The following is a 12,279-nucleotide window of genomic DNA, read 5'->3' on the forward strand; positions in this document are numbered from 1 at the left end:
TGTGGTTGCATAACTAGTTTCAACAAGAACTTTTATGACGACACAACGCAAGGGTGCGTTATAACTATGTGGAGGCTTTATAACCAAGGATGAAGGAACACCCCCACATGGCGTGATGAGGATGTGCATGGTGAAATTAAAGGTGAGGCATACCACAAACCTTCACGTTCATCTTTTCTTTCATTTGCTTATGCTTATTTGACGTTGATTACACGACTCCCTTCTAAAGTAGTGGAGACAAGAAACTTATCTATAAACACCACTGACCCGCTCCCTTGTAAAGTAGCGGGAGAAACTAAACTTACGTGGGTGGAGTGACACCTACCTAGTAGCCTTAATATCAACAAAATAAATCAGGGTGAGTTGTTCTGTTAGACTGTGTATTATCTTATATTGTCCACTCGTCTTTATTAATTATAAGCTTTCAAGTCTACCCTCAATTACTCTTTAGAACTCTACTTACATATTCACGTTTCTTCTTTAGGTACGTATCATTATCCGACTTCCTTTTAAGTTCTAAAACTCCTTAACTTTTCACACACACAACACACATACACACCGATCAGAAATGGAATCTATGACGGTGGTTCTGTATCCTTCTCCGGGAATAGGCCACCTGGTTTCCATGGTGGAGCTCGGAAAGCTCATTCACACCCACCACCCTTTACTCTCTATCCTCATCCTCATAACTCCGGCACCTTTTGAAACCGGTTCCACCGACAAATACATCAAAACCGTCTCTGCCACCATCCCTTCCATCATGTTCCACCACCTCCCCACCATCGCTATTCCACCAGACTTGTCGTCTGATTTCGTCGCACTTAATTTTGCGATCCCACAGCTTTACAACCCAATTTTCCACAACACACTCGTAGCCATCTCGGAGAAATCCACCATCAAAGCTGTGATCCTTGATTTCTTTACCAACGCTGCTTTCCAAGTCGCTAAAAGCCTCCAGTTACCCACTTACTACTTCTATACCGGCGGCGCTTCCGGTCTCTGTGTGTTCTTATATATGCCCACCATCAACAACATCACTTCTGATTCTATTAAAGATCAAAATATTTACTTTGATATTCCTGGAGTGCCTCCAATCCATTCTTCCCATTTTCCCGCAGCTGTGGTTGATAAAAAAGGTACAGCGTATGAGAACTTCATAAACACTGCCAGAAACATGGCAGAATCCTCCGGCATCATTACAAACACCTTTGTTGGGTTCGAAGAAAGAGCTGTTGCCAGTCTCCGGGACGGTAAATGCATCTCCGACGGTCTAACTCCGCCTATTTATTTCATCGGACCTTTGATTGCCGGTGGAAATCATGTGGATCCTAGCGAAAACGAGTGCTTAAAATGGTTGAACTCACAACCGAGTAAAAGTGTAGTGTTTTTATGCTTTGGGAGTTTGGGTGTTTTTAAGAAAGAGCAGCTGAAGGAAATAGCGATTGGGTTGGAGAGAAGCGAGCAAAGATTTTTGTGGGTGGTGCGAGATCCGCCACCAGATGAAGAAAACGAGTCGAATTCCGGTGGTGGTAAAGAGCTCGATCTTGATGCTATTCTTCCTGAAGGGTTTTTAGCCAGGACTGCAGATAAGGGACTGGTAGTGAAAAATTGGGCACCTCAACCGGTGATACTTGGTCATGACTCGGTGGGTGGATTTGTGAGTCACTGTGGGTGGAACTCAGTGCTTGAAGCGGTGGCAGCTGGGGTGCCAATTGTCGCATGGCCGTTGTATGCAGAGCAGAAGATGAACCGGGTGTATTTGGTGGAAGAAATGAAGGTGGCACTGGCGGTGGATATGTCGTCGGATGGGTTTGTGACGGCGACAGCTGTGGAGGAAAAGGTGAAGGAGTTGATGGAGGGTGAAGAAGGGAGAGTAGTGAGGGAACAGATATTAGAGATGAGTGAAAGGGCAAAAGCTGCGACGGAGGACGGTGGCTCCTCCCGGGTTGAGTTCTTTAAATTAACCAATTCTTGGACCGCCCTGTAGCGTGATTGACTGCAGTTCTATGTGTTTTTAATACTTTCAAGAATTGATATCGATTCTTCAAGTAATAACTGGAGGAATCCGTATTTTCTTTAAAAAAAAAGAAGAAAATAAATAGGATGTCAATTCCTCAATTCCCACCAGAAACTGCAACCTCGTGACTATTAAATAGCAATGTACTCTCTAAATCTTCCTCTTCATTTTTTTAACATGCTATCTTTAACTTCATTCACCTTACATGCTAGATTTGTTATGCCTTAATAAAAGACAATTTCAAATATATTGTTGTTATAAAAAAAATGGATAATAGACTGAAACCATACCATTATAAAGTATTGATTTTTAAAGTAATTTGGAACTCCTAGAGAAGAATATATATGCAAGTGATCTCACGCTTCATTTCATTGGGTTGATGCATCAGGTTTTATACCCATATGGAGTCTGAGGTTGAAAGTTCGATTCCTTTAAACTATCTCTTGTTGTGATAAATGTGAGAAATTTTTGGGTTTGTCCTGTAAGAAGCTCGAACCTGAGGTGCTCGTTGAAATATTGCGAGTAGGATTTCACTTAATTTATTTGCGGTTTCCATATATATATATATATATATATATATATATATATATATATATATATATATATATATATATATATATATAGGGTTAGGTTATTTTGTTTTCACTATCTATTGTGTGCATGTATGATTGATTCTGGACCAATCATTTTAGTTTTTTAAAGAAAATAATCAATGCATATTTCATGTTGAATATATAATAGATATTAATTACATCTTCAGCATTTAATATACATTAACTATTTTTTAAAATAACTAAAATGATTGGTCCAGAATCAATTATACATGCACACAATAGATAGTGAAAACATTTGAACCTAACTCTTTCTCTCTCTCTCTCTCTCTCTCTCTCTATATATATATATATATATATATATATATATATATATATATATATATATATATATATATTTGCAATTTGTTATGTATATATATATATTAAAACATCAACCAATTTAACAATTTTAAAAACTCATATGAACCTATAAAACCATTTTGTTAGATACGTACAATCATTGTATATAGTAATTTTTAACTTTCAATTTATAATGACATCATTTATCTAGTCGTGTTCTTTGAGGATATGATCTAATTACCTATGAATCAAAGGCATAACACGACCAAATAAGAGTGGCCGAAATTGAAATATTATAACAAATACCATGAAATTTAATTATTTTAAAAATTAAGACATCAAAAATCTAAACAATAAATTAACGTAGAATATATGTACACTACTCATCAAAAGGAACTTGATATTTAGTTTCTTTCAGTGTTGCATAGGTGTCTCTATAAACTAACATTTCCGGTAAGTTTCATTTCGAAATGCAAAATTAATTAGTCATTGAAAAAAAATCATCTTCTATTTTATTTCAAGACCTTGTTCTCAAACAAGGTCCAATATTAAAATGACAATTTTGTTGTAGCACTAAAACCAAAAGTAAGTAATGAAAATGGAGCCTCTATGGTTTTTAGTTCTTATAGAAACAACTTCTTATATAGAAAAAATTTATACATTTCACTATAACAAAAGAAAAAGTAGTTTTGCTTACAATAATTATTTTTATGAAATGGGTTATTATCTATGATAGATAAATAAAAGATGTTTATTTAGTTATTACATTACATACCCTTTTTGGTTATTTTTATTATTAATCTCCCAAACAAATATATCATAACATTATTTTTTCTTAAATATTTTTTTTTATCATTTATGATGAATTATTCAAACAAATATAATTGTTTGATTTTCATAATCATAATCAAAATTACTTTATAAAATGCTATTTATCTTAAGTACAAACCACACAAATTAAATCGCAAAAAACAGAGTGACGAACACCCCGATTATGTATTTTGTGGTTACCAGAATATATATATATATATATATATATATATATATATATATATATATATATATATATATATATATATATATATATATATATGAAGTTTATGAAAACATATAGGTAAAGATTCATTTGAGACTCATAGTTTTTTTTGTAAGACATGGGGACAACATCTTAGCTTTTGATCTTGATCCTATGGCTCATCAAAAAACGTGATTAAGACTTATTAATGTACCTGATTTGTTAATTAATTATAGATTAGTCATTTTTAGGTTAAACAGATCCTCAACATACGTGTTACAAAAATTAGTTTCATATTCACGTAATCAAGATCTTTATCTCCTTAGATCTTCAAGTCTCATGCCAGATCATCGTTGCTATAGGATAGATATTCATTGATCGATCAATTATCCTTCATATCAAAATCATCATATTCAGGAAATCAAGATCTTCATCGCCTTGAATAGGTATGTATTTCTACTAGATCAACGTGATTTTGAGATTGACATTCATTAATTTACCAATTATCCTATCCTATCAAAATCTCAGCTATTAAATTCATGATTTTAGTGATTTGCTAGTTCATCTTCTTTCTTCTTCATATGATAATTGTTTGAGTTGGAGTCGTTCAATTGTAATTGCAAAAATTGGTCTATATCTTGATGATTTTCTTAATCAATTTTGTTCAATCGCAAATTGCAAAACACAGAAGGATAAGTATGGATCAATTTTCTTCAATTCATCATCCAGAAGGAACAATTTCTCCATTATAGAACAATTTCTACAATTTATCATTAGTAGCAATTGATGTACCATCTATTTGAGGACATAAGAATTGGAGTAATTATTTGATACGCCAACAGTTTGATGAAATGCCTAAGAGAATAATCATAACATAAGTTCTAATGCATTTAAACTCTAGACATGCTCCTAATTAACTGATATCTAGTAGCAATATTATGGCGCTGAAGTGTGACCTTTACATTTTTTGGGGTTAAGATAAGCACAATAGAACAAAATTGTTACATCAAGTCAAGTGATCATGCACCTTCACTAACCTTGAAATGGAAATGGATACTTATCAAAAGTTTGTTTTTCCTTTGGTTTGCCTCTAAATGATTAAATCATATTCTTGTTGTTGTTGATATAAATGTTATTCTTTTTCCATCATATTTAGACACATACACTAAATGGTGCATATATGAAAGATTGGTGTAATCATTGTAGGGAAATCCCAGACCATGTTGATGCTTGAAGCTTGAAACATGTTTCCTCATTGTTTTTTTTTATTATTTTGATTATTTGAGTGAATGGTTTAGATTATTTACTATCCTCCTTGTCAGTAGCATGTGAAGTAAATGATGAATTTGGACCGGTTTAGAATGAAGCGGAAGTGGTACTTGGTCCCATTTCATCATAATTTTTTATTACATTACATAGTACATAGTATATTATTCTGATTAGAATAATTGAAAAACATTACTCATACGTCCCTACTTATTCAGAAAATTAAGTTTAGAGTACAATTTTGTAAATTTTTATATAATAATAAATATTGATGGAATATTTTTTTGTAGGTCAAATTAATGATGGTGCTGAAGAATCACACTCAAGTAATGAACTCGTTTCACCTAATGATTATTTAGTTTGGATTATGGATATTCTACATGTATAGATATATAATGTTATAGTCTACTTTGGTTTTTGTTTGTTGAACTACTCAATTAGTTCCATATTTAGTTTCGAATATGATACATGATAGAGTGCACATATTTAATGATATAGTCTATTATTATATGTTCTATATTGATAATATTGATATCTTATTGAAGTGTATAATTCTATTTTTAATAATTTACAAGTGTAATATTCTAATATACATTTACAAATGATGATGTAATTAAATGTGTTTTCTTAATATGACTAATATTCTAGATTTGATTATTATTATGTGTTATATTCTACATTGATATTTGTTGTTGATATAATCAATTAGTATTATATTTTAAAAAGCTCATTACATATAAACTATTGAAAACTAACAACATATAACATTATTCTAATAGAATGTTCTACATATACTACACATTATTTTCATGTAATAAACTAACTTATTTATTTAAAAACCTATAACATAATTCTATTAGAATACAGAAAACATATAACATTATTCTATTTGAATATTCTACATATACATATTATTTTTATTTAATAAATGAAATTATTTAACAAGAAACCTATAAAACTATTCAATTAAATTATCAACATGATACATCATGCATTAGATTCAAATGAGATGACCATAATATTCTATTTTAACTTAAAATATTTGAGAACATTATTATATCGTAATATTCTACATATAACTCTTGAAAAGATGTCATATATAATATTATTATATTAGAATATTTTATATAAACACATTATTTACATGTAGTAATCAACTTATTCAATTGAAAACTTAGAACATTATTCTATTAGAATATTCTACATATAACTTGGAATATCCTAGAACATTATTCTATAAAAGTATAAAAACAACCAAATTTTAATTAAGAAATATTCTATTAGAATATTCTTCATATAACTTCAAAATATCCGATAACCTTATTCTATCATAATATTCTACTTATAACTTTTGAAAAGAGGTCATATACAATATTTATTATATTAGAATATTATATATATACACATTATTTACATGTCGTAAATCAACTTATTTAATTGAAAACTTAGAAGATTATTCTATTAGAATATTGTACATATAATTTAGAATATCCTAGAACATTATTCTATAAGAGTATAAAAAAAGTCTAATTTAATTAAGAAACATTTTATTAGAATATTCTACATATAAGTTAAAATATCCAATAACATTATTCTATCATAATATTCTATATAAAACTTTTGAAAAGAGTTCATTTACAATATTATTATATTAGAATATTCTATATACACACATTATTTACATGTAGTAAATCAACTTATTCAATTGAAAACATAGAACACTATTCTATTAGAATATTCTACATATAACTTAGAATATCCTAGAACATTATTCTATAAGAGTATAAAAAACCTAATTTCAATAGAATGTTATACATATAAACTTTAAATATAAACTCATGTAATATGAAAAAGATGTTACTGACATTACATGACACAAAAATAAAACATTACAAGTACTATTCTTGTATATACATAATATAATATCGACATTATACATCATATATTCTAAAATTACAACTATAATGTCATATGTACTTGTTCATATTCTGTTGACGTGTCTTGATCATATGACGCGCTATCAAACGAGGTATCATGAAGTATGACTTTTATTTGCCTTTATATATTTCCGATGATAGAAATTGTTCAACATTCTTTCTTTTAGGATAAAAAACTCATTTTTCCCTTGATTTTGTAGTTTCTTCATTTCAACTGTATCAAAACATAAACCATACTTTTATTAAAACAATAAAACTAGGATATAAACAAACAATTTATTATACCAGAATATTCTAACATTATGAAAATAATTAACAATATGAAAATTGTTTAATAAATAATTTACAATTAGAGAATTTATTTTATTTTCACATTTAATTTTACACAAATCTAATATGATCCAGACATTATTAACAATACACAAAGTAGAATCTATGAGATAAAATAACAAAAAAACATAACTGTCCACATGGTACTTTTCTCCAAATAAAGTTTATATTCCTTTAATTTGTATTGTAATATCTAGTATAATTCAAACAAGAGATTTAATATTATATAATATACAAAAGTTTAGATAACCTTGTAACGACCCGTCTCCGGCTTGAAGAAGGAGAAGAAGAAAGGAGCAAGGAGAAGAGTTGTAGAGCAGAGATTCAAGGGAAAACAAGAGCTCTTTGAGGTATTCTTCGGATTTTCTTTCCCTTTTATGCTTTAAAATCCCCTCTAGATCTAGTTGATGCTTTTCTCAAGCCTTATGTTGTTATGGAAGCCCTATTATGCCGAGATATTCTTAGATCTGTTCATTTAGGAGTTGTAGAGCCCAGATCTATTGCCTTTATGGAGCTATTTTGCATCATAACCTTAGATCTACCCTTTTAAGTGCCTTTTTAGCCTTTATTCCCTTTTTCATGTGTTTGTACACGTAAAGTTGGAAACTTTACGTGGTAAATCAGCTTATTGGACTCAGATCTATCATTTGTATGTAATGGATTCGAGCAGAATCGAGTGTAGAGTAGTTGCATGGCTGTGACTCGGCGAGTCGGAAGAACGACTCGGCGAGTTGAGTCGCGAGTCCCCGATTTCTTCCTTTTGAGCGGTGTCGAGTGGGACCAGTGAGTAGTGGAGTGGACTCAGCGAGTTTGAGGGTAGACTCAGTAATGGAGGGACTCGGCGAGTTGTTCATACAACTCGGCGAGTCCAAGGCAATCTTCTTAAGCTCAAGAACAACTCGTCGAGTTGTTCATATGACTCGGCGAGTCGGATGAAGATTGTCTGAGTTCTCGGATCGAGAGGGTACTCGTCGAGTCGATGCCATACTCGACGAGTAGCAGCGAGTAGGGTCGAGGAGTGAGAATAGGGACTCGGCGAGTTGGCAGCCCAACTCGGCGAGTCAGGTCAACCGAGAGTTGACCTTGACCGAGAGTTGACTTTGACCAAGGGTAAAAGAGTCATTTTACCCAGTGTAGTGTTTAGTATTTGATTGAGTGTGTTTATGGACTTGTAGCCGGGGAGATACCGGAGCAGCAACAGTTAGCCGTTAGAGCCATTCACTCAGCAGTCAGTTCACGAGGTGAGTTTCCTTTCAGTAGGAACGGGTCTACGGCCACAATGCCGGCCCGTTTAATTATCAGTAGTTCCGGACTTTGGTCTGATGCAGTAGTTAGAGTGCTTGATGTCTTTGTGATACAAGCATGTTTGTGTTATGTGTTCCGGACTCTGTTTCGATGCAATATGCAGTATATGTGTTTATAATAGTTGTTATGTTTTATGCTATGCCATGATCAGTCAGTTCCGGACTTGGTCCGATGCAGGGGACAAGGTCCTAGTCAGTTCCGGACTTCGGTCCGATGCAGCTAGTTCCAGACTTCGGTCTGATGCAGTGGGCAAGGCCCAGTATGTGCTTTATATATGTATTGTATGGTATGTGGTAGTTTGGGGGAGCTCACTAAGCTTCGTGCTTACAGTTTCAGTTTTGGTTTCAGGTACTTCCGCAAGCAGAGGGAAGAGCTCGGGATGATGACATCGCACACACCATAGCTTCAGCTTTTATCCTGGGAGTTGATTTAGTTTTTGATTTTGATATGACATAGATATGATACAGTTTTCCGCACAGTGTTTTTATTATGTTTGGGATACATCACGTATGGTTTTATGATATGACACTCAGATTATGGTTTTTGGTTATATTGAAAAATGAAATTTTTGGGTCGTATTTTTGGGTTGTTTCAAGTTGGTATCAGAGCCTTGGTTTGAGGGATTCGGATACACTTCCGGGTGTATCTGAACTCAAACTAAGGGGAAATAAAAAGAATTTTAAAAAAAAGGAAAATGTTTTCTAAAGAATTTTGAAAGCACTTAGAAAGAAAGAAATTTTTAAATGAGATAAGGGTGTGGTGCATGCGATCAGCCGAGCTCAAGTAAGTACTCCCAAATTACCCATACAAGTTATTTGTTCAGTTTCAGTTCCAGTAGAACAGCATGCTAGTATAGGACTAAGGATCTAGGAGGATGCCTTATGTGCCTGCTTTATGTGTTACAACTTTATGAGTATTGCATGCTAGTATTGAGTAGACAGCAGTAGGATAGTTTGTTTAGGTTATGCCTGGTAGTATGAGCTTAGCATTGTATGCTAGTACAGTTTCTCGTTATGAGAATAGTTTTGCCTGAGTATGTTTCCTTTATCCGAATGTTGCTTGCTTCGTGCTTTGTGGGGTTCTGAGTGATGGGAGTTAGCCGTTAGGAGAACACGTCACACCACATGTGATCAGGGTTGAATAATCCCAGAGTGTTGGAACTGGCCCTATTGCGCAGCTCTTGTTTGAGTCCAACCGTTATAGGGACGGGTCTTTTACTTGAAGCATTATCTGATCCTCGTCACATGTGATGGTGTTCAGGTGGTGGCTAATTAGCATTATAAGGAGACCTTCAGCAACTGAGGACTAGTTGAGTTGAGTCTGAGGTTTCCCTAGGGCAAGCCTAGGATGAGAGTAGCAGAGATCAGTAGTAGTAGAAGTGACTTGGTGGAGTCAAGGCAGTTCTTGAAGAAAGTACGGATAGATGTGGAAGGTAGTATGGGCCCATACTACTGAAAGCAGAGGATCCGTACTCGAATCAAGAAAGGCCGAGACAAGACCAGGGAGCTAGTTGTAGTATCAATGATCCCTTGAGATATTTCCGTTTTCTGATGTAGTTGTGATGTGTTTCAGAATGGTGGTTTTGTGTTCCAGACCAGCAGCCGGCAGTGGAGGTGCCGGGGAGGGATCAGGTTCAGGCTCGGGGGATGAGCGCATGGATGAGCAGACCCGAGAGTTTCTTTCTTCGGAGATTACGCGCATCATTATAGAGCAGACTCCTGTGATCTTCGGTTCGATCAAGGAGGGAATTCTAGAGCTGATGGATGAGAGATTGGGCACCTTCCGTGCCGAGGTGGCGGCCATGATGGGGTCGCGCACCCTTACTTTCAGGGAGTTCAGGGCATGTGGAGCTCCGGACTATCATGGGGCGCGGGACCCCATAGCGAGTACTAGATGGTTGGCGGATGTGGCCAACGCTTTCCGCACTAGCAGGTGTCCCAAGGGGGACAAGGTCAGATTGGCGTCCTGTCTTCTGAAGGACAGGGCACGGGATTGGTGGGAGGAGGTCGGACATGCCATTGGAGATGATGCAGCATTGGACGCCATGACCTGGGCTGATTTCTCTACCAGGTTCAGGGCGGAGTTTGCACCGGTTATTGAGGTGCAGCAGCTAGCTAGGGAGTTTCAGGACCTCACCCAGACTACAGAGACAGTGGCGGAGATCACCGCCAAGTTCAGGGAGAGGGCTCTTCTTGTTCCTCAGTACGTGGCTGATGAGGAAATGAAGAAGGCCCGCTATCATGAGATGTTGCGGAGCGATATCCGCCAGTTTATGAGCCGGTCCAGCTGTAAAACGCTGGAAGATATGATTGCTAGGGCTCGGGAGAGGGAGATTGATCTCGAGATGGAGAAGAAGAGGAAACCGGAGGCGGTTTCGGGTTCAGGCGGTTCGGGCAAAAAGCCCAAGGTTTCAGATCACAGATCTAGGAGTCAGTAGAGCCACGGTCGATGTGGCAAGTGTGGGAGATTGCACGAGGGGGCGTGCAAGGCAGGGAGTTCCGGCTGCTACAAGTGCGGTCGGATTGGGCATTTGAGTAGGGATTGTACGGCCCCTGCTACTGCCGTTGCAGCATTAGATCTGATTTGCTTTCAGTGCAATCAGAGGGGACATAAAAAGTCCCAGTGTCCGAGTTTAGCTGCAGCAGGGAAGGTGGCTGCACCTGCCCCTGCTACCTTGAGGATTACAGATGGCCGGCAGGGCCGAGCCGAGACGCCAGTGGCGAAGAGCAGGGCATTTCAGATGACAGCAGAGGAGGCACGAGCAACTCCTGATGTGGTGACGGGTATGTATCTTCCCTTCATCTCTTTATTATTATTGATTGAATATTGCTTATGATTGTATGTTTTATTCAGGGTCGTTCTCTGTGAACGGCATTTCTGCTATGGTATTATTCGATTCGAGGGCTACCCGATCATTCGTATCGCTTGCGCTTAGCAAGAGATTTAGTAGAGCTCCAGGGGAGCTGGATTGTCCATTAGAGGTTGAGATAGCAGATGATAGGACCGTGAGGGTCGGCAGAGTGCATAGAGGGTGTTCTCTTCAGTTGTTTGATGAGCAGTTTTCAGTGGACCTGGTACCTATTCCCCTGCGAGGGAATAAGGTTATTGTGGGCATGGATTGGCTAAGCCCCAATGGGGCGGTGATTGATTGTGAGCTTCAGCTAGTGAGGGTTCGCACTCCCAGTGGGGGAGAGTTAGTGATTCAGGGCGAGAGACCACAGCGTGGACCGACCTTTTGTTCCGCCGCAAGGGCGAGGCGCTATGTTCAGCAGGGTTGCGCCGGTTTTGTAGCTTACGTCTTGGATGCCCGGGAGAAGGGCAAGACGACAGTTGATGATGTTCCTATAGTGCGAGACTACCCGGATGTGTTTCCCGAGGATTTGCCGGGGATACCTCCTGAGAGACAGGTTGAGTTCAGGATCGACCTAATTCCTGGTGCGGCTCCGATAGCCAAGGCACTGTATCGACTAGCTCCCCCTGAGATGCAGGAGTTGTCTACACAGCTGCAGGAGCTGT

The 12,279-nt window shown here is 36.5% G+C and overlaps 1 protein-coding gene across 2 annotated transcripts; it reads left to right on the plus strand.

Annotated features, from left to right (window-relative positions):
• Positions 1-234: 234 nt before the first annotated feature.
• LOC145088883 (UDP-glycosyltransferase 88B1-like) lies at positions 235-2,542 on the plus strand. Of its 2 annotated transcripts, none has more exons than XM_079027320.1 (2): positions 235-358; positions 485-2,262. In XM_079027320.1, the coding sequence occupies exon 2, from the start codon at positions 569-571 to the stop codon at positions 1,985-1,987; it is 1,419 nt and encodes a 472-aa protein (XP_078883446.1). In that variant the 5' UTR covers positions 235-358; positions 485-568; the 3' UTR covers positions 1,988-2,262. The 2 variants fall into 2 exon arrangements, 1 of the variants encoding a protein (XP_078883446.1); XR_013701285.1 differs by lacking the exon at positions 235-358 and adding an exon at positions 2,406-2,542 and having other exon boundaries at positions 383-2,160.
• The last annotated feature ends 9,737 nt before the right edge of the window (positions 2,543-12,279 follow it).

This window comes from Lactuca serriola, chromosome 2 (assembly GCF_051521515.1).
Source record: "Lactuca serriola cultivar US96UC23 chromosome 2, Lser_US96UC23_V15, whole genome shotgun sequence".
Lineage (NCBI taxonomy): Eukaryota > Viridiplantae > Streptophyta > Magnoliopsida > Asterales > Asteraceae > Lactuca > Lactuca serriola.